This window comes from Mirounga angustirostris, unplaced genomic scaffold (assembly GCF_029215605.1).
Source record: "Mirounga angustirostris isolate CCGP_5_RB_7025 unplaced genomic scaffold, mMirAng1.0.hap1 SCAF_4, whole genome shotgun sequence".
Classification (NCBI taxonomy): Eukaryota; Metazoa; Chordata; class Mammalia; order Carnivora; family Phocidae; genus Mirounga; species Mirounga angustirostris.
The window spans coordinates 119,752,027-119,775,323 of record NW_026991712.1 but is presented as its reverse complement, the minus strand read 5'-3'; the positions used below and the strand labels follow the sequence as shown (position 1 = coordinate 119,775,323).

General features: G+C 35.9%; 1 protein-coding gene across 5 annotated transcripts in view; it reads right to left on the bottom strand.

Annotated features, from left to right (window-relative positions):
* SYDE2 (synapse defective Rho GTPase homolog 2) overlaps positions 1-23,297 on the bottom strand; it is a 49,445-nt gene that overhangs the window by 4,763 nt on the left and 21,385 nt on the right. For 4 of the 5 annotated variants that reach the window (XR_010410882.1, XM_045897300.3, XM_045897299.3 and 1 more), the window contains exons 4-6: positions 20,282-20,408; positions 6,304-6,485; positions 3,071-3,302 (exon numbers count right to left, since the gene is read on the bottom strand). Coding sequence is in view for 4 of the 5 variants with exons in the window: in XM_045897300.3 (XP_045753256.2) it covers positions 3,071-3,302; positions 6,304-6,485; positions 20,282-20,408 (541 nt within the window). In the remaining variant the exon portion in view is untranslated. The remainder of the gene's footprint in view (positions 1-3,070; positions 3,303-6,303; positions 6,486-20,281; positions 20,409-23,297) is intronic. The other variant, XM_064588912.1, reaches the window with a different exon arrangement.

The window sequence follows — 23,297 nt, the reverse complement described above, 5'->3', positions numbered from 1 at the left end:
ACTATTTTGATCAAAGGGAAGTGTGTTGACATTTTGTTCCCTCACCTGTTGCCAGTCTGGCTCCAAAGCTGCTTCCAAAGAACCTTAGGGCTTGGCAGAGGACAATCTGAAATGCCACTGGCAGGATGATTTTTACCTTCCAGTTCCAATATGCTAGGACTCTAACTGATCACTTTGCAGATACGATTTTTCAAATGGAAAGCTTAAAGCAAATGTTATCATTGCCCCAAATTAAAAAAATAATAATAATAATAATACAAAAATTAAAGTAAAAAACAAAGGTGGTAGCGGGAAGGGTGGAACCAAGTCTTTTTATCTCCGGAGTAGGGGAAATTCCACAAAAAGAAAAATAAGTAAGATATGCATATAGCAAGGAGGGTCAAACCCTTCTACCTGATGCACAGAGACGGGCATTCACCAAGTTCATATGCTGTGGCCCGTTCTCTGTATCACTACCAATTTTCTCAGTCATGGTAACTGCACTGCTTCTGCTTGATGTCTGCCTTTCCCTGAATCCAAAAGCAAATGATTTAGAGGGCCAAATTAACTGGTATTTATTCTCCCTATCTTTCTGCCCTTTATCTGAGGTACTATACCTAAAGAAAAATACAGGTTATTAGAAAAGGGGGCAGGTTGTTTTTTTTTTTTTGATTGAAGTACAGCTGACATATGGTTGTATCACTTTCAGGTGTAAACACAGTGAATCAACAACTCTCCACATTACACAATGCTCACCACAATAGGCGTAGATACCATCTGTCACCGACATTATTACAATAACATTCACTATATTCCCTATGCTGTCCTTTTCATCTGCTGGACTTGATTTGATTTGATAACTGGAAGTCTGTATCTCTTAGTCCTCTCAACCTATTTCACTCTTCCCTCCACCCACCTCCTCTCTGGCAACCACCAGTTTGTTCTCTTGTACTTATGAGTGTATTTCCAGCTTTTGTTTGGTTCATTTGGTTTTTTAGATTCCATATGTAAGTAAAATTATATGGTATTTGTCTTTGACTTATTTCACTTAACATGATACCCTCTTGGTCCATCCATGTTGTTGTGAATGGCAAGATCTCCTTTTTTAAATAGCTGAGTTAATATTCCATAGTGTGTGTGTGTGTGTGTGTGTGTGTGTTTCACATCTTCTTTATCCTTTCATCTACTGATGGGCACTTAGGCTGCTTCTACATCTTGGCTACTGTAAAGCTGCAATAAACACAGGGGTGCATATATCTTTTCAAATTCATGTGTTCATTTTCTTTGGGTAAATACCCCACAGTAGAATTACTGGATTGTATGCTATTTCTAATTTTTTGAGGATCCTCCATACTGTTTTCCATAGTGGCTACACCATTTACATTCCCACCAACACTGCACAAGGGTTCTCTTTTTCCCACGTCTTCACCAACGCTTGTTATTTCTTATCTTTTTGATATTAGTCATTCTGACAGGTATGAAGTGATCTATCACTGTGATTTTGATTGTATTTCCCTGATGATCAGTGATGTTGAGCATCTTTTCATGTGTCTGTTGGCCATCTGGATGTCTTCTTTGGAAAAATGTCTATTCAGGTCCTCCAGGGCAGTTATTTTTAAATAACATTAACCTCTGATACAGAATTAATAATAAAGAAATCAAGTACTGATAGTAAACTCCAGGTAAGCAAGTTTTCATTTGTGATTAGAATGATTAAGATGGTTCCTTTCCCAATTCCTGATGCTTATTAGAATTAAGGCAGTTGTAGGAAAAACTATAGGAAACACACATTTAAAACTTTAACCTGAGAGCTCCCTTATGTTGGGTACCAAATGCAGAAATCAAACCAATTATTAGAGCATCTTGATTCAGGATTTTTAAATAATTAATAATATATACCAATTCAATTAAAATATAAATTAGAAATGGTTTTTAAGCCTGTGTTTGAAAGAAAGCAAAAATTTTTAACTTTATAAATTTAAAAGTTGAAAATTTTATTCACTTTCTTTAATTAATTAGATGTATTTTAAAAGACTAAATGAAGCATTTCTTTGTACTTTCGTCTATCCTCATATGTATCCTTAAAAGAGTAACTAACAAAGAGCTAACTTTATGCAAAACACTTTGCTCAATGCCTTAGATGCTTTGTCTACAGAATCTTCACAACTCTGAGGTAGGCACTATTTATAGAGAAGCATACTGAGGCTTAGGGGAATTAAATATGTGCCTGGGCCACAATCTGGACCCGAATCCATACTGACTCTAGGGCCCAAGCACTTTGACCACTGTGTGCTACACAAAGCCCCTAAGTACTTTCATGTTTGGTATTATGCAGGGTAGGGAAGGGGAGTGGGAGTTACTAAAGAATAAGGAAATTTTGAAACTTAAATACAGCATCCTATATAGAACATCTAGTTAAATACATATTCCTTTTAGCTCTGAAACTATATAAGAGAGATATTAGGAAAATAACCGTCAGCTTTTTGTTATTGACTGGAACAAGGGATGGATAAGTAAGATGGAAAGATCAAAGATGACCGTCAAGTTAAGCCTGGATAATTTGAAGAACAACCATGAATACAGTAAAGATGTCAGGAAGAAGAATTGAATGAAGGCAAAAAATGAATTCTGCTTCATACCAGTTGAACTAAAAATGAGAAGGGTAAAGAAATTAATATTTACAGATTACCTATTATGTGACAAGAGCTGTGCTGAGCACCTTACAAACATAACTTTTTATTTAATTCTCCTATAAATTCTATAAACATATTATTAAATCCATATGACAAAAGATGATATTGAGGCTCTAAGATGTTAAAGAACTCGCCCAAGATCAGACTGCTAATAAGTAACACAACCAGGATACAAATCCAGATCTGACCAAAATGTGTACATTGATCTATATGTCTACAATATTATCAGCAAAAGCAAAAAATTTAAATGGAGAAATTTAAAGGTATCAATTCATAACTATTTGAAAAAGCAAAATCTAGAAAAGATTTTCTTGAATCATATATGGGCATATTTAATGATTAGCTAATTCAAACACCCTATCATTGAAAGAGAAAAATACTTCCATAGAATCATTTACCTGGCCAGAGTTGAAGTAAGTAATGAAGAACTTCAATATGTTTTTTAAAATCCAAAGCACTTGCAAGTTCCTCTGAATCAGTAAAGACTCTGTTGTTATGGGTGGAAGTCTCTTGCCTCTGACTTAATAATACTGGTCCAAAGCACACGGCCAAATTCTGGCAAGTCATCTTATTCACTTCATGATAAGAAGCCACCAATTTCAAATGATCCAGCAACATCTTTAGGGTTGCCTAAATTAAATTAAATTACATTTCACTTAATAGAGTTAAACACAGAGGCAAATTCAAGGACACAATTTATAGCAGAAAATATAGATAGGCATCCTGTCACTTTTTAAAAAGTAGTTTCAAAGATTTGCTTCCAAGTTGGATATTTGGAACTCTGAAACATATTTTATAAAAACATTACATAGGACACTTAGGTTCCAACGACATAATTTGATCCATTAAATGGTTAAAATATATACTCTTTATAAAAGGCTCATGAATGCATTCCAAATTTCAACTGGAGTCCTTGTGAAAATATACATCAACATTTTCCTCTCTTTCCTCCTCTAAAATGACAACCACAAAGGCTGTGATGGTAGGTAAGAGTGTTCATAAGCACAGATAAATCCTGTAATCATAAGTAGGGGACTACCATCCTTAAATCTAGGAAGCTAACGATTTCAAACATGACCCGGTCTATCATGATTCAGATTAGGAAAAAGGCCAATGCACTTAACTAATAAATACTTCAAGTAGACAAACGATGAATAGTATGGCTAGAAATAACAGAAAAATTTGTTGAAAAAGAATACTTTTTAATACTTGAAGGAACTAATAAGGGGAGTTTGCTCAAGAAGTGGAAGGTTATTTAGGTTCAAGCAATTATGGAAAAAAATGTTTTTGAAGTACTGGTATATGATCATTTAACAAATAAAATGAGTATATAATTTCTTCATAATTAAAGAAATGAATGATAAATAAAACTGTAATTCTAAAAATTAAAAAAAAAATCAAAATGACATATTTCTAGAGCCAAAAGTGACAACTGGATTCAGTGATCAGAAGGTCATTAGAAACCTTGGCAAAAACAAGTCCAGAGAGGCAGGGTGGGAAGCCAGATTACCATGTGTTGAGTAGTCAAGTGTGGTGAAGAAGAAGGACAGCCGAAATAAACATTCCTTCAATGTTTGGCTGTGAAAGAAAGGAATGAAGAGAGAAGGAAAGCCAGAGACTATAATTGATATTTTGAAATTAAAAAATCAAATATATGAATCATAAAAACAATGTAAGTAATAAGTATCTGTCCCTTTTCTCCATTCACTATGCATTTCCTAACATAAGTGGGACCCTACATTCATTGACATCTTAAGGCTAGTTTCAGCATATTGTGCTGTGAAAACACACACACACACACACACACAACCATCTCCGATTAAATATCGTAGGTTTAATCTCAATTGCAAGCCAAGAAATACAACTTAAAATAAAAAAATATTTTTTTGTCTACAAAGACGAGCTAAAAAATGTAATTGTTGTGCCCCTCTTGAAAAGTAACATGAAGATGTATTAAGAACCTTTAAATGTTCACATCATTTAAATCAACAATTCTACTCTGAGATTCTATTCTAAATACGTAATTCTAACTGAAAAGAAATCTCTGCATACAAATATATACAAATAGGTTCAAAACCTAAATATTATACAAAAGAGAATAGTGACAAATTATGTCAAGTTCACTCAATGGGATATTATGAAGCCTTTTAAAAAGGACGCCAATCGTATGAGCTTTAGGGCCTGAAAGGCCTAAATTCAGATAACAGACTACAACACTCATAAAAAGCTATATAATTTGGATAAGTGTTTAAATACCTGGATACTCATTTCTTCACTTATTAAGTAAAATGACACAATTTTACCTTTTATCAAAGAAGGAATATCTCTATCCCTTCACCCCACCCTTCTGCTGCTGCCTACCTCTTTGTAGCTGTTCCCCTCTTCCCACCCAAAGGAGTAGTAATTGCTAATCTAATTGGAGTGAGCACAGGATGTTCAAAAGACTACAGTAAACTGGTGAATGAAGTTTTGGGGCTTAACATTTCTATATGTTTGGGTGCCTGGGTGGCTCAGTCGTTAAGCGTCTGCCTTTGGCTGAGGTCATGATCCCAGGGTCCCAGGTTCAAGCCCCAAGTTTGGCTCCCTGCTAAGCAGGGAGTCTGCTTCTCTCTCTCCCTCTGCCCCTCCCCACCTTGTGCTCTCTCCCTCTCTCTCTCTTTCTCTCAAATAAAATATTTTTTTAAAAATTTCTATATATGCCCTTTCTACCCTCACATGATAAAAAATACAGGTAAATGGGCGCCTGGGTGGCTCAGTTGGTTAAACGACTGCCTTCGGCTCAGGTCATGATCCTGGAGTCCCGGGATCGAGTCCCGCATCGGGCTTCCTGAACGGCAGGGAGCCTGCTTCTGCCTCTGACCCTCCCCCCTCTCATGTGCTCTCTCTCTCTCATTCTCTCTGTCTCAAATAAATAAATAAAATCTTAAAAAAAAAAAAAAAAAAGATGTTTAAAAAAAAAAAAAATACAGGTAAAGTCGGCCTCATCTGGACAAGCCCAGCCATATCACCCTTATTCTCCCTTTTGTTCTAAGGAACAACAGCTAAAGTTAGGCTAAGACTGTTCTGCAGACCCAGCTATCCTACTATCTGCTCTGCAGGCATGCCTGAAGATACTGATCTCAAGATTTAGACTGTGAGGAGGTGGCAAATGGGAAGAGGCAAGAAGGAAAGAAATGGTGGTGGTAAGGGTTGTTTAAGTCTTGAGGCTAAGCCACATACATGAAACAGTTACCATATTCTTTAAATACTAAAAGGAAATAAACTAATATGTTAATTGTTGCCTTTGGATATTGATAATTGCAATTTTCCATTCTTTTCTATATCTTCCCAATTTTTCTATAATAAACATGTATTATTTTAATAATAAGGTAATCATACTTTTTAAAAAATGTATGGGAGATACCTGTGCCTAAACTAAAATTATACACAGAAAAGATAAAACTGTTATCTAGATTTATTGTTTAAGAAGCAGTTTTTAAATGTATGTTGTTTAAGGAGACTTTAGTAAAGGCAGAGCTTAAAGTCGTAGTGCCACAAATATGAAATACCTGTACAATTATTTGTAGCACTGGAGCTAAGTATATATTCATTAGCTGGCTTTTAGGGAAAAAGGTATACCACATATGTTTACCTTCTCAACATCAGGAAGACAATCAAGCAGGTCAACAGTGTCCTTAGAGTCACTTGGGTCATTCTCACATCCTCTTGACGACATTTTCAAAGGATTTTTTGCCATTGCGTCTAATACAGCCTCATAAAGCTGCTTTGTTATCAGGGGAGAAGGAAGTTCTCTTAGATAGTCCTTAAGAACGCCTTTAGAAAACAAAGACAGAGAGATAGCAGTTGGTCTTCAGAATAAAATTAAAAAACTGAATTTTTTTAAAGTATTGTTATAGCCAAACTTTAATATTCTGAAAATAATAAAAACAACAACAAAAACCTATTAGAACAAAACACTAGCATTTTGTAATCTTATAAATTGCCTCAGTAATTGACTTCTTGTTTTGAAAGCATGCTAAAAATGCACACACATAATTTCCAATGATCATACATATTAGGTTTGTTATTCATAAAGTAAGCAATTCATGGTACATATACTCTATTGATTCTGGCCCTCCTTAAATACATGTGAAACAAAAGTTGAGAAAACAAGGCACACTAATATTAATTATAAATTATTCCAATTACATGAATCTTGATTTTCTAGACTTTTGAAAGTTAAAGAATACAATGGCCCATGTACAGCATGGTGACTATAATTAAAAATACTGTATTGTATATTTGGAAGTTGTTAAGAGAGCAGACCTTGTTTTGTCATTTGTTTATTTACTGATGAGAAACTGAGTATTCTTCCTTATATTGCTTTGTAGATTTTCGGTGTTGTATCCAAAGAGAAGCCTGGATTAAAGTATCTGTTTGAATAAACTAGAATCACATCTTCCTGCTATGCCATAAGATTTTTAAAAGTGGAGTACATCACAGTATTCCAAAGTATGAATGTTCTAGAATTTTATCTAGGCAGTCACTACAGATGGAATACTTCGGTTGTTTCTAATCTTTTGTTATTCTAAAACATGCTACAATGAATAGCCTTGCATACTATTACTTGTATGTATGCAGATATGTCTATAGAATAAACTCCCCAAACAGGATCACTAAATCTAAAATGCATTTGTGATTTCGAGGGAAAAGGAGGGGTAAGGATGTTTCCTAGGTTTGGAGCTTGAGCATCTAGGTGGATAGTGCTATACTTTTAAAAGGGGGGAATAGGGGATAGAAAGAAGTTTCATTTTGAATATATTCAGCATAAAGTATCTATGGGACATTCAAGGTTGCTGGATATAAATATCTGAGGCTCAGGAAAGAGATGGTTGGAGACCCTGAGAATGATCAACTTAAAAATGCTTAAAGATGATAACAGAGCTTAGGAATAGCTGAGATGATCAGGGAGGCAGATGATGTGAGAAGGCCCTGAAGAACACCAGCTTTTAAGGGGTCATCAGGAAGAGGACTTTCCAAAGAGGACTAAAGAAGTATGGGTGGTAAGAAGAGGCTAAGGGGAGACTGGCGAGTACACTGCCAAGGAAGTCAAGAAAAGAATGTTTCAAGAAAAGGTTTACAGGGTGCCTGGGTGGCTCAGTTGGTTAAGCGACTGCCTTCGGCTCAGGTCATGATCCTGGAGTCCCGGGATCGAGCCCCGCATCGGGCTCTCTGCTTGGCAGGGAGTCTGCTTCTCCCTCTGGCCCTCCTCCCTCTCATGCTGTCTCTCATTCTCTCTCTCTCTCAAATAAATAAATAAAAATCTTTAAATAAAAAAAAAAAGAAAAGGTTTACAGTATCAACTGATAGCCAACAATAAGCAGGTTAGATAAGAACCATGTTAAGTACTATGGAGCACAGTGTTTCTCAAACTTGGCTGCACACTGAAATAACCTGTAGAACTTAAAAAAAAAAAACAAACATTCCAGAGCCCCATGCCAGCCCTACTAAATCATAATCCCCAGGGGTCAGGGCTCATGTCCTTGTATTTTTAACAAATTCCTGTTGTGATTCTAAGGTTGCAGTTTTTGTAACTAGGTATAAGAAACATGAGATAATTTAAGACAAGGATCAAAAAATGTCCACCAGACAAAGAAGTCAGCAACCTTGGTAAGCACAGCTTCAGGGGAATAAAGGACACAGAAGTCAGGTTGCATTTGGTTAGGAAGTAAATGGATGTTAAAGAATTAGAGAAAGAGAAGAAAGGTAGGCAATCTGCTTCAGAAATCTGTCTTTGAGAGAAGGTGATAACTATAGATGAGTGGGAAGGGGAGAAGCAGGATCAAAGTAGGGATTTTTTTTTTTTTTAAGATGAAAGAGACTTGAACATTTAAATGCTAATATAAAGAAGATATTAAAATGGTTTTCAAGGTCCAAGAGACAGGAATAAGCTGAGCAAAATTCCCAAAAAGGAAAGAAGAAGAGACTCCTGAGAACACATGAGGGAATTAAAATTAGTCCAAAATGTGAGGAAGATAATTTCTATACTCTTACAGAAAAGGGAGTGGAAAAGTGGCAAGGATGTATGCCAAAGAAAGCATGTTGGCAGGCTGGGTCACACGTAGATGAGGTTCCTCTCTGATGGCTTCTATTTCCTCCATGAAGTTAGGAGGCAGGGTCATCAGCTAAGAGTGATACGGGTAAAAGTGAGATTTGAGGAGTGAGAAAATAGTAAAGACACTCTGGAGAATGAGAGAAGGGGGGTTGGAGAGATAAGAACATATTTATTAGCAGACACCACTGAAAGCCCAGTTAATTCTGAAGTCCATGAATTTATACTAGTATCAAGATATACCCTTGTGTGATTTTTTTCTAGTAGCAATCAGGAACTCAGATACAGGCTAGAAAAACAGACCAGTTGTTCCAGCCAACATGGAGTAATGCGGACAAAATTTAACTTCCTGCCTGAAACAACTGGCAACACCAGATAAAATATCTAGAAACAAAACAAAACTATGTTCAACACACTGGACATCAGGCAACAAAGGATATCCCTAAGGGATGGAAAACTAATGCAGTGTGCCCATAACTGCCTCAGCTTACTGCCTGAAAGCCTTTCTAGGTCACAGTGAGGAGGTGCAAATACAGGTAGCTAGTAAGTCTAGCTAAGTTGAGGAGAGGAAGCCAGAAGTCTAAGGAGAGCAAAGCAGCTAGAGCTTGAAGGACAGTATTAGAGAGTAGACAGCTGTCCAGAAAAAAGGCTGGATACTGCCAACCCCCCCTGAGTTTCTATCTGGCACTGATCAGCATGTGCAGGTGAGGAAACGAACGAAAGCTGGAGAAAGAACTGCCCAAAAAGATTAGAGGGAACAATTTCAGGAGCTTACACTGGCAGGCAGTAAATCCTGTCCTAAGCAACCACAGTGGAAAAACTTCGTAACTCATGAGATTTGGGTAGAGTACTGTTATAGGTTGAATTATGTCTCCCACAAAGAAAATATATTTAAATCTTAAATATATTTAAGTCTTAGTCCCCAGTACCTCAGAATGTGGTCTTGTTTGGATATTTACAGAGATAATCAAATTAAAATGAGGTCATTAGGGTGGGTCCTAATATAATATGACTGGTGTTCTTATAAAAGGGGAATCTGGACACAGAGATAGATATACAAAAATGGAAGAGGATGTAAAGAACACCTTGTGAAGACAGAGGATTGCAGTGATGTATCTATAAAGTTAAGGAATGCCAAAGATTGCCAGCAAATCACCAAAAGCTATGATGAAGCAGGGAAGAATTTCTCTACAGGTTTCAGAGGGAGCAGGGCCCTGCTGACATCTTGATTTCAGACTTCCAGCCTCCAGAATCATGAGGCAATAAATTCCTGTTGTTTTAACCATCTAGCTTATGGAACTTTGTTATGGCAGCCATAGGAAACTAATACGAGTACACAGAAGGGTTTTGCTTCAGTAGTGGATCAAAGAAGTAGAAAAAGAGGGGCGCCTGGGTGGCTCAGTTGGTTAAGCGACTGCCTTTGGCTCAGGTCATGATCCTGGAGTCCCTGGATCGAGTCCCGCATCGGGCTCCCTGCTCAGCAAGGAACCTGCTTCTCCCTCTGACCCTCCCCCCTCTCATGTGCTCTCTCTCTCGTTCTCTCTGTCTCAAATAAATAAGTAAAAAAAAAAAAAAAAAGAAAAAGAAATAGAAAAAGAGATGCCTTGTTTAAAAGCTGCTCTCATTCTACTTACAAGCACAACTAAAAATAAACTGTTCCCAAGTAACCTAACTGCATACCAGAACAAAGCCCAGAAGTGTCTAAAAGGATAAAAAAAAAAATACCTAGCACCAAAGAAGATAAAATTCACATCTGACATCTAACAAAAAGTTACAATGTATATAAAGAAGCAGGCAAATATGATCTATAATGAGGAGGAAAATCAATCGTGAACCAACCCATAAATGACATAGATGATAGGACATTGAAACAGTTATTATATGGTATTTCATATATTCATGAAGCTAGAAGAAAGACTGAACATGCTAGGTAGAGACAGAAGGTATGAAAAAAAGGTCAAACTTCTAATAGTGAAAACTAAAATATCAGAGATTAAAAATATAATGGATGAAATTAATATTAGCAGAGAAGATTAATGATTTGAAGACACAGCAATAGAAATAATCTAAAATTAAACAAAGAGATTGAAAAAGAAAAAGACTGGAAAAAACGAACAGAATATAGGTGAGCTGTAAAACAAACACAAGTGACCTAATACATGTGTAATTGAAGTCTTTAAAGGAAAGGGGGAGGTAGGAGATGGGTGAGTCAAAACCACAATCATAGCTGAAGATTTCAACATGCCTCTCTTAACAAGAAGAAAGAATACACATAAAGACATGGAGGACTGAAACATTATTAATCAACCTGAGTGCATTGGTAATTATAGCATATTACATTCCAAAACACCAGAACACATTCTTCTCAAAGGTTCAAATGAAAACATTCACCACAGAAGAGCATGTCCTTGATGTTAAAGTAAGTTTAAATAAATACAAAAAGATGGGGCACCTGGGTGGCTCAGTTGGTTAAGTGTCTACCTTCATCTTAGGTCATGATCCCAGGGTCCTGAGATTGAGCCCCACATCGGGCTCCCTGCTCAGCAAGGAGTCTGCTTATCCCTTTCCATCTGCCCCTCCCTGCCCCGTTCGTGCTCTCTCTCTCACTCGCTCACTCTCTCCCTCTCTCTCATAATAAATAAATAAAATCTTAAAAAAAAAAAAAACAAGATTCAAGTCACACGAAGTATGTGCTATAATTATAATGGAATTAAATGAGAAATTAATAATTTTAAATATCTGGAAAATTCCCTAAATATTTTGACACAAACCAAGATACTTCTAAATAACTCATGAATCAAACAAGAAAAAGGAGAATCAGAACGTGTTTGAATTAAGTGAAAATGAAAACACAACACATCAAAATTTGTGGGATGAGGTTAAAGCAGAGTTTAGAGGGAAATCTATAGGACTAAGTGTCTACATTAGAAAAGAAGGAAGGTCCCAAATCAATGGCTTGGGTTTCTATCTTAAGAAAATAGAAAATAGGGCGCCTGGGTGGCTCAGTTGGTTAAGCGACTGCCTTCGGCTCAGGTCATGATTCTGGAGTCCCGGGATCAAGTCCCACATCGGGCTCCCTGCTTGGTGGGGAGTTTGCTTCTCCCTCTGACCCTCTTCCCTCTCGTGCTCTCTGTCTCTCATTCTCTCTCTCTCTCAAATAAATAAATAAAATCTTAAAAAAAAAAAAGAAAATAGAAAATAGAAAATAGGAAAAAAAAAAAAGGAGCAAATTATACTCAAAGTGAGTAGAAGAAAGGAAACTATAAAGATCAGAGTAGAAAGGCCAGTATTACCGTGATACCAAAACCAGATAAAGACATCACAAGAAAACTACAGACCAATATCTTTTAGGAATACAGACACAAAATTCCTCAACAAATGCTAGCACACTAAATCCAGCAATAGAAGGAGGAGGAGGAGAAGAAGAAACAACATCATGACTAAGTGGGATTAATCTCAGGAATGCAAGGGTTGGCTTAACATCTGAAAACCAATTAATGTAATATACTATATCAATAAAATAAAGAACATAAACCACATGATCATTTCAATAGACTCATAAAAGTCACTGAACACACTTTCATGATAAAAATACCAAACAAACTTGGAATAGGAAGGAACTTCCTCAACTTGCTAAAGGGAATCTATGAAAAATTCAGTTAACATCATAACTAATGGTCAAAACTAAATGCTTTTCTCCTAAAATCAAGAACAAGACAAGGATGTTCACTCTTGCCACTGCTGTTCAACATATACTGGAGGTTCTAGCCAGGGCAACTAGGCAAGAAAAAGAAATAAGAAGGATCCATCTTGGAAAAAGAGAAGTAAAAGTATCTCTATTTGAAGATAACATAATCTTATATATAGAAAATCCTAAGGAATCCACTAAAATAATAGAACTAATAAATGAGTTTAGCAAAGTACAAGATCAATATATAAAAATCAACTGTATTTCTATACAGTTCAATGGAAAGAGAATTGTTTTTTAACAGATTCTGGATGGGTCATTTGCATAGTAAAATCACTTAGGACAAAGGCAGGACTTCAGTTGGAAATACAACCATTGGTGAGATATCCCAGTGTTCACTGAATAAATGGGAATGCCCAAGAGTTCTGCAGATGTTAAATAGGAAAGATAGAGGTGGTGGTGCCATGAGCCTCAAGAGAGCTTTATTCCTCAGGAGAGCATAAGTTTCCACTCAACAGTGAAAAGATAATCTGGAAATAGCATTGGTAAACCAAGAGATTACTGACCAAACTTCTTCTTTGATATACATAAAGAAATACGATATATATAAAGAGCTTGGCATATCATAACAATCAATACATGTTAAATGTATACTGATGATAATAAAGCATTTTATACACAGTAGACATGAGAAATTCCCATTTCTTAAGTTATATTATGTGATTTTTTTTTTTTTTTTTACTACCATCATTAGTTTTGCAGTCTAAACCTATCTACAATGAATAGGAACATTTGGTGTAAAGAGGACCATTGAGTTAGATTTAGAAAGTGAAAATGCAATTTCCTGTAGTTGCCAAATAAAGACACTACCAACCCTCTAGGGCATGATTAAAAAAAAAAAAAAGATTCCATATGTGTTCCTTAACAAAGCACGACTTGTTAGTTCTAACAAAATTTAATATGCCCTGGTAGTTTGCGACTTGCCCTATAAAGCAATTAAATTAAATTAAAACCTAAAAGATCTCCAGAAAAGATAACTTTATAGCTTAGTAAAATACTTATTTCAAATATCATTATCCTTTATATAATATACTAAACAATTAATATAAATGGAATTTTATATTAATCCAAGTTCAAGATTACTTACTTCACTATAATTTGAGGGCAAATAAGGGAGAATTATTACTAACAAATACTAAGCAGTTAAGAATGCTCAATGTACATTATGTTCAATGAAGTGAAAGTTATAGCTCCTTTTCTATATGTAGACAAAGAGTTCATTGGAAAAATAATCAAAAGATTTCATAAAATGATACAGAGAAGAGGTATTTATACTATGTTGTGACATATACTATGTTAACTACCCATCAATCTAGACATTAGCTATATGACCTTATCCCAAAAACTTAGTGACAGACTGGAGTATCTTAAGCCATATTGCCTTCTTAACATCTTTCAAACACTCTGAGGACATAAAAACTTTAAGATGAGTTTGTGGTGACAATCTTTACTGCCACAGGAACTGCTAAAGGGAAACTTGGGAAAAACTTACATGGAGAAATTTATTTAGTGCAACACAGTAAATCTTTTATCATGTACTTGAAGAAAATGCAGGCAATTATAGGTAAATAAAGAACTGGTTCTGGCTACATCTCTTAAGCTACTCTCTAATAGATTACTGTGAAACCATATGCGTCTCACCTTCATTCAGGCACAAGGACCAACTACACAGGAAAATTCTACTCATCCCCAGAATAACAGGTATCATCACACTAAAAAAAAAAAAAAAAAAAGCATTCTAATAACTAAAACTACTTCTACCTCTCAAAGACTGGTTTGTAGTATCTGTATTTTATTAATCTCACTTAGCAAAATCACTCTGTTCTCTCTACCTAGAACTCTGGCCCCAGACCTTCCAATGGTTAACTCTGTATTATACAGATCTTAGCTCAAAAGGCACTTCTCAGATGAACTTTCTTCCCTGACCCCCTAGCCACAGGATTCACCAAGATGACTACTATTTTCAATCAGTATCATTCCCAATGTCCTAGTTATCACTCATAAGTTACTATATCTCACTATTCATTTGATTGATTACTGATTCTCTCTTCCCCCACTAGAATACATACATAAGGACTAAGATACTGTTCATCTTGTTCACTTGTCCCTGGTGCCTAGAAGAATGCCTGGCATATAGTAAATGTTCAATAAATAGTAAATAAACCAATTAATTTCTAGATAGAGAAGGATAAGTGACTAAGTGGATTCTAGTTATTCCTACGCATAGACTCCCCTTGTCCTCTGGGTTTCTTACTTTGATTTCTACAGCCACCATCACACCAGTACCCCAGGAATGTACAGTGTTAAGTTTAAACCTCTGGTTTTGGAGAAAAATACCAAAACAAATAATCTTTTATTTACCCTTTAGCACTGCAACACAAATGAACAATTTTTTAAGTTTTGTTTTTTGTTAAATACAAGGGAATAATAATTTAAAAAGTCACTATAGGGGCGCCTGGGTGGCTCAGTTGGTTAAGCGACTGCCTTCGGCTCAGATCATGATCCTGGAGTCCCGCGATCGAGTCCCGCATCGGGCTCCCTGCTCGGCAGGGAGCCTGCTTCTCCCTCTGACCCTCCCCCCTCTCATGTGCTCTCTGTCTCTCTCATTCTCTCTGTCTCAAATAAATAAATAAAATCTTTAAAAAAAAAATAAAATAAATAAAAAAAAGTCACTATAGAATTACACATATTCACCTCAAAGAGTTAGTAGATCACCATCTCCATACCTTCCTTTTAGCCCTCCTAGCTACCTCTACGTCTGTAATGTGGAAGTGCTATTATAAAACTTAGTACATGGAAACTCATCCAACTAACTTGGGAGGGAGGGTGGGAAGAAAAAGATAGAAAGAAATAGAGAGAAAAATGAAAATGATCATGTTCTAACTCTGCTGTTTCCAAATGACCCTCATTGCCAGGTCTGGGTTTCAGTCTGAGAGGGCATTCCAGCTCTCTCTCACCATTCACCTGCCTGATGCTTTCCTCTTTAGCAAGTACTGCAAGTCATGTGGCTTGCCATCTCCAAGTTTTTGCTAATAGATTGCTCTCCCTTGCTGGCTAAGTCCAGTTCACCTTTTAAGTTAGCTGAGGAGTCACCTTCCCCACCAAGTTCTCCCTAATTTTCCCACAATTTAAGTTAGGTGTTCCTCCTCATATATTATAATCAGCTGTCTCTTATCTGTCTTCCCCCTTAGACTAGTATTCTTGAGGGCAGAGATTATCTCTTACACATTGTTGTATTCCAAATGCCTTAGCAAAGTGTCTAGTGTATAGTAAGCATTCAGTATATGATGGTTAGATGAGTGGATACCATTTTTCTACTAGCAACTGCAGGACTATGAAGATTAATATACTAAATAACCTCATTCTTCAAGTGAGACACTGTCCCCTGGGAAGGTGCCCTTATCCTCTATCAGCACCTACTATAACAAAAAATTAACTCACCAGAACCAGAATACTGAAAATACAACTACAGGACCCTGAGAATCATTCCTTCTCAGGTGAAACTTCTATAGATAATAAAGATACATTAGAGTAGATAGATTTGAACATAGAATCACTGACATTTCTGGAAGTTAATTCTATAAATTAATTTTTTAAATTTTATTTTATCATGTTATGTTAATCACCATACATTACATCATTAGTTTTTGACATAGTGTTCCACAATTCATTGTTTGCGTATAACACCCAGTGCTCCATTCAATACGTACCCTCCTTAGTACCTATCACCAGGTTAACCCATCCCCCCACCCCCTCCCCTCTAGAACCCTGTTTGTTTCTCAGAGTCCATAGTCTCTCATGGTTCGTCTCCCCCTCCGATTTCCCCCCCTTCATTTTTCCCTTCCTACTATCTTTTTTTTTTTTCAACATATAATATATTATTTGTTTCAGAGGTACAGGTCTGTGATTCAACAGTCTTACACAATTCACAGCGCTCACCTTAGCACATACCATCCCCAATGTCCATCACCCAACCACCCCATCCCTCCCACCCCCCACCATTCCAGCAACCCTCAGTTTGTTTCCTGAGATTAAGAATTCCTCATAATTAATTTTTTAAGTCCATTAACCTACCCCACCCTACCTCACCTACTCTTTCTGAACTTCCTGTTTGCTTTGGTCACACTCCGCAGATGTTACTCAGATCAAATGGCTTTCACTGCCTCAGTATATTTCAATTGCTACTTCTATAACCATTCCTCAGTGTTTTGCATTCCTTAGTGTTTATACAGTTTAGATGTCTATGTTCAATCCAGGTAAGGAAAAACAGAAATAATTTGAAAGTTAATGTGCCAGAGATCAGAGAACATACAATACATATGGTAGGGAAAATGTATATTTAATATGCATAAATGAAGAAAATTATTAATGTTTTAAAGATAATTTTGGGTTTATTTCCGACCAAGTTTTCTTTTGAGGGAAAATAAAAGAATGAATAATTTAAAAAGAATTAAAATCAGAAAAAGTCATGGTCAAATATACGTTTAAGTACTGAACTTAGGTATCGATGGTTTAATACTGAAATATGAAGTCTATTTTACATAAGGCAGACACATTCAAATTGAATTTTCCTCTGCAGGAGGCTTGTTCTTTTCTAATAATCACTAAATGATAAATATTTTTACTTTTCTCATTTCTTCTTGTTCCTTTGATAAATAAGCTCCATAAACAACTATGAATAGATTTCGTACCTTAAATTTTGCACTTCATTGAAAAATCTGGTTTGTCTGGAGCACTTCATTCTGTGTTCCAGACAAACCAACTACTAAGAACACATTAAACTATGAGTAAACTCTATTCACTTTATTAATAGCTCATTTTTTAGAACTACTGAACTGTTAATTATATTTCAAAGTATACTTAGAAATGTGAGTTCACATGGAACAAACACATGAGGCAACATCATTACTGGCCAATCCCCCAAATCAATAATATCCTTTCTTTTGAGACATAATGAGGCCCTGTGTATAATTTATTGTAATTTCAATGACATTTCTCAATTTTAAATCATTTCACTTGTTCTTTATCAAGAAAGAAAATAGTTCTAGATTCTTTTAAAAACAGCTTTCCTGGGGCACCTGGGCGGCATAGTTGGTTAAGCATCAGACTCTTGGTTTTGGCTCGGGTAGTGATCTTGGGGTCCTGGGACGGAGCCCTGCGTCAGGATCCATGCCCAGTGTGGAGTTGGCTTGGGATTCTCTCTCCCCTTTCTCACTTCCTCTTCACCCCATCTGCACGCTCTCTCTCTAAAATAAATAAATAAATCTTAAACAAAAACAAAACAAGAAAAAAAAAACCCAGCTTTCCTGAAATGGAAGAGTACGATGAATAGAGCCAAAAAATACCCAATTCATAAATTATGGAAACTCTCAATTTTATTTATTTTTTTTTAAGATTTTATTTATTTATTTAATTGACAGAGAGAGACAGTGAGAGAGGGAACACAAGCAGGGGGAGTGGGAGAGGGAGAAGCAGGCTCCCCGCTGAGCAGGGAGCCCGATGCGGGGCTCGATCCCAGGACCCTAGGATCATGACCTGAGCTGAAGGCAGTCGCTTAACCAACTGAGCCACCCAGGCGCCCCTGGAAACTCTCAATTTTAGAAAAGAATGCTATAAATTTAATATTCATTCAATGGCCTATTATTCATATCATCTGCATATGCTACAAATTTCTAAGGATCTTGTCATAGCAAATAATCAAATTAAACCACATCATTCATCTTTTTAATTTGTACATATTTGACACGATTTTTATTTTTATTTATTTTACTTTTATTTCTAAGATAATGCCCCACCAAGGTAAAATCTCATTTCATTTGGTTATAGAGTGTAATTTCCTGGGAATTGCTATTTATAAAATTTCCTTTAATGAATTCATAAAATGGGTCCTTTGCTGATTTTAATTACATATTATTAAGGGGAAAATTCTACTTTTTTTGTAGATGTGATCCATTTTTTTTCATAGAAAGAAAGGATAAACTTTCTTCCTTTACAAAAATAAAAGTATCCAATATTTCTGATTTGCTAAAATTTATAAGAAAGAAAAAGTGCCTTGGTTTGTTGTCTCTTTTAAAATGGTTGGGATCAAAGTTTTGATGATCTAAGAGTAAATATTAAATACTATGAAAATACAGTCATTCAGAGTTCAGAGATTGAGAACCTCAGCTATATGAAAAGCCTCAATCCTAAAAGTAAGTTTTAAAGGATTCCAACCAACAAAAATCTCTTTAATATGTGCAAGGTGAACCTTAGAGATAAATAAACAATATTACAGCATAAAAAAAATGGTAGTTAACAGTAGAGAGAACTATCAAAATAACACAGAAGATCTGGAGATACATACCAAAGCATTTATAGGTGAATGGATATGATATCCAAGATATACTTCAAAATAATCCATGTCTAGGGGAGAATCAAATGAAGGGTATAAAAGAGAAGGTTTGGTCATGTGTTGATTATGGAAGCCGGGTGATGGATAAAGAGGGTTTATCATAGTATTCTCTCTACTTTTGTATATACTTCAAAACCTTGCTAATAAAAAGTAAAACAACAACAAAAACAAACATAGAATTATAAGCCAATAGTCCCTGAAGATATCCATTAGTTATGAACAATCTTATAATGGCCAAATTCAAAGGCCTTATTTCTGTTCTCATCTTCTATGATCCCTCCATCAAATGACACTGCCTCACACCTTTCCTTAAACTCTGTTGTCTTTTGTTTCCCAAACTTTCTGACTCCTTTCCTCTCAACCTCTTTAGCTGGATCTTTCTTTGCATGCCTCCAAAGTTTGGAGATCCTCAAAGCCCTTGTCTTTTCAAACTTTATGGACAATCGCAAGGCATTAATTACAACTACATGTCAATGACCCTCACATTGCCATTTTCCACCCCCATGTCTCAGGAGTATTAGTGCTATACACTGGATTATATTCACCACTTGGTAAATTTTACTACATCCTCTCCTTAGCTGTACTTTCTACTTTGCCTGATACACTTACATAGATCTCCAACTAGTACCTCAAATTCAATATATGTTTGAAAAGAAACCCAATTCATAATCTTTCTTTACATTTCTCCACCAAAAGCAGTAGCTCTCCTCTCAGCTTTTTAGCTTCTCCAAATGGTACCCAATCAACCAGGTGTCTAAGTCATGCTTATCTGGGCCCTCTCTTTCTTCATATCCTTTCAGCTCTATTCCTTCCTGTTGTTACTGCTATGAGACTCCTTCAGCTGGGACTACTGCCAAGCCTTCCTAACTGGTTTTCTGTCTTCTGATTTCTTCTAATTCCAATCCATCACACAGAGTTGCCAGATTAGAAGATTATCTCTAAAGATTTCACTCCCCTGCTCAAAAATCTTTGATGGGTCCCCTCTGCCTACTAAATAAATCTGAATTCTCTACCCAGATAGTCAATGCCCTTTACATGACCTAAGCTCCAATCAAACTGAACTCTAATGGTGTTTTATTTATCCCTCTACGAAGAAAATGTACTCTGCTACATTTCCCTTCTGCTACCTAGTATAGGTAATTTAATGTAGGTCTTACTCCCACCCCTAACCCCCCCAATATTTGTTGGCTGTTTGAGGGCAGGGACCATATCTTGGTACCTCCCCACAGAAAATAACACAGTAATGTTTGTGAAGGAAGGAAAGCAAGACTTCAGAATAAAACCCAATTCAATTTGGGCTACAAAATAGTATTTCAATTCCTCTTCCTACAGATGTAGTCTTTCCAGAATATGTACATAGAATAAAAAATATTTATTACCTGTTATTACATTTATATCTGGGTACTGGTTTTCACACAGACCAACAGCTTTGCTATCTCTCTCAAAAGCCTCTCGAAGTTCTTTCTTGACTGCTGCCGAACCACATAATCGGTACAGGCCTACCACCTAGAAATAAAATTATGGCTATATTATGGTAAATTTGATAAAGAGAAAATATAGTAGCACAAAATGTATAAGTCACATGAAATTGGTAATCAAATATGTTCTGATGACATTTAATTAAAAATACCTCAAACAACTTTTGAAATCTCACCATAGACTATATTCATCAGTCTTCAAGAATAAAAATATTCTATTCTTTCTTTTAAATTCAAACAATATTCTATGATTTCTGTAGTGCTATCTATCTTATCTTAAGATACCAGCCCTTCACTTTGGTTTTATATGGTCAACCACTATGCCCAAGATTGTGCCCTTTCACATCTTTTGCTCTAAACTGAAGAAATGCAGCATAGTGGTTAAATAACGGTTTTAGATTCCAAAAGCCCCACTCTATTACTCCTTGCTTAGTGAATTTGGGCAAGTTATTTAATCTCTTTAAATCTCAGTTTATTTTTCCATAAAAAAAGTATATAGTTGAAATAAGATTCCAGTATACTATTTGTGTTATCTTTTTAGGGAAAAAAAGAGATTCTAGGGAAGAAATAAAAGCAAACCTGGAATTTTTTTAACTTACTAAATTAATTGATTATTAAGTGATAAAGAAATTCAATTAAAATAATATATTAAAGGTAAAATAAAACCTTTAGTTCAAAATATATATAAGATGCACAGATACCACCCTCCTTCACCTCAACCTACACTAAAAAGATTTATATTTTAAACATTGTTAGTTCATACAGGAGATAAAATTTAAGTCTTAGGAAGCTCATTATAAATTCACTGAGAGGAAATCAACATGATAGCTATAAAAGGAAAACATGTCTGATTAAGCAATCAGTTTTTTTAAAAAAAAATAAACCTTCAAGAAAACCAAGAAAAATAAGTTATTGTTAACTGTACTTCCACATCAAACATGATTTAGGAAGTTGAATTACCTTGAATTGAAGAAAGTTATAAAGAAATTATTTCAAGACAGAAATAAAGTAAAAACAAACAATGAATATCCCCAAGGATTTGAACTAGGAATCACTTTAAAATCTTATAAACTAGGAGAAGGAGTACACAAATGAAATTTCCAGGTGTAGTTAATGACACAAACTTCTCCAAGTCATTAAATAACTGATAGAATATAGAATAGAATATAGAAGGTGGGTCTTGATATAGGAAAGTGTTACTAATAGATACAGAGAAATGTTACGCAAAATATTAGAGATGATAAGCACTAAATATTAATTGGAAGATAGTAAGAAACCTACAACAATTTCTTTCTTTTTTTTTTTTTTTTAGATTTATTTATTTAAGAGAGAGTGCGTGCATGTGAGCAAGGCAAGGGGCAGAGGAAGGGAGGAGAGAAGCAGACTCCCTGCTGAGTGCAGAGCCCAACGTGAAGCTTGATCTCATGACCCCTGAGATTATGACCTGAGCCTAAATCAAAGGTCAGACGCTTAACTGACTGGGCCACCCAGGCGCCCCAGGAACCTGCAACTATTTTTAAGAGAAGGTAATGCAAGGATCAACATAATATGGGAAATTAAGGAATGTACTAAGAAGGAAATTTCCTACTCTTATCCACATTCATAGTGAATTCACATTGAGAATAGCGTGTCCTACGCTGGTCACATCTCACAAGACATAGGAGAACCATAGATGATCCAGAAAATAAAGCTAAAATATTAAAATGCTATCACATTAGAAGAAACTAACTCAAGTAGACCCTTCGGGTGTAGGCACATTTAAGTATCACAAAATTCCCTCATAAAGATGTATCCCCTTCAACTTGAGACGGAGATGAACCTAGAATAAATTAAAGAAAGCAATACTTCAGTAGTAAGTAATAAATTAATGGACCATGCTATCCCAAAAGGTGAATAAAGGAAGACAGAGATCTAATATAGATTATTTCAAGGAAAGGACACTTCAGGATATTATCCCTATCTTCAGAGGCTGATTTCTTGAATCAAACACTTGAAGTACATGCTTGATGCCTCTATCAGAGACAAAATCTGTACTGGATTAACCATGAGTATGATTTCCACCATAATTTTCCCATTGGAAGCAGGGGATAGGTGGTAGTAGCCTTCAAAGCATTTGGAAGATGCGACAAACTACTTTTGTAGGACTGTTAAAACCTCATGTTCACAGTAACAAAAACAAGAATAATTACGGACTAAAAAGGTAAACAAAATCCAAGTAGTGTACAAGTCTGTAAAATACAGACACAATAAGCTTCTTTCTCTGGGGGGTGGGGGGGAGGGAAAAGGCAAAAGAAACAAAACCAAGGGGCACCTGGGTGGCTCAGTTGGTTAAGCGACTGCCTTCAGCTCAGGTCATGATCCTGGAGTCCCGGGATCGAGTCCCGCATCGGGCTCCCTGCTCAGCAGAGAGTCTGCTTCTCCCTCTGACCCTCCCCACTCTCATGCTCTCTCTATCTCATTCTCTCTCTCAAATAAATAAATAAAATCTTTAAAAAAAAAAAAAAAGAAACAAAACCAAAAAAGGTGTTTAAAAACTGCAGTTCCAAATGTACTACTGTAAATTTTACTTTTTAGTTCACAGGAAATAATTCTTTTTTTTAAAATACACCATTTTTTTTTAAGAGTTTATTTATCTGAGAGAGAGAGAGCAGAAGCAGGGGGAGGGAGAGGGAGAGGGCGAAGCAGACTCTCCACTGAGCAGGGAGCCAGATGCAGGACTGGATCCCAGGACCCTGGAATCATGACCTGAGCTGAAGGAAGATGCTTAATCGACTGAGACACCCAGGCGCCCCATCACAGGAAATAATTCTTTATTAAAATAACTATTTCTAAACTTTAAGTATAGAAATAAAAAGCATTGCTAAAAATGTTTTCTTAGTATTTAAAAAAGTTACATCTTATATATACATTCTTTATA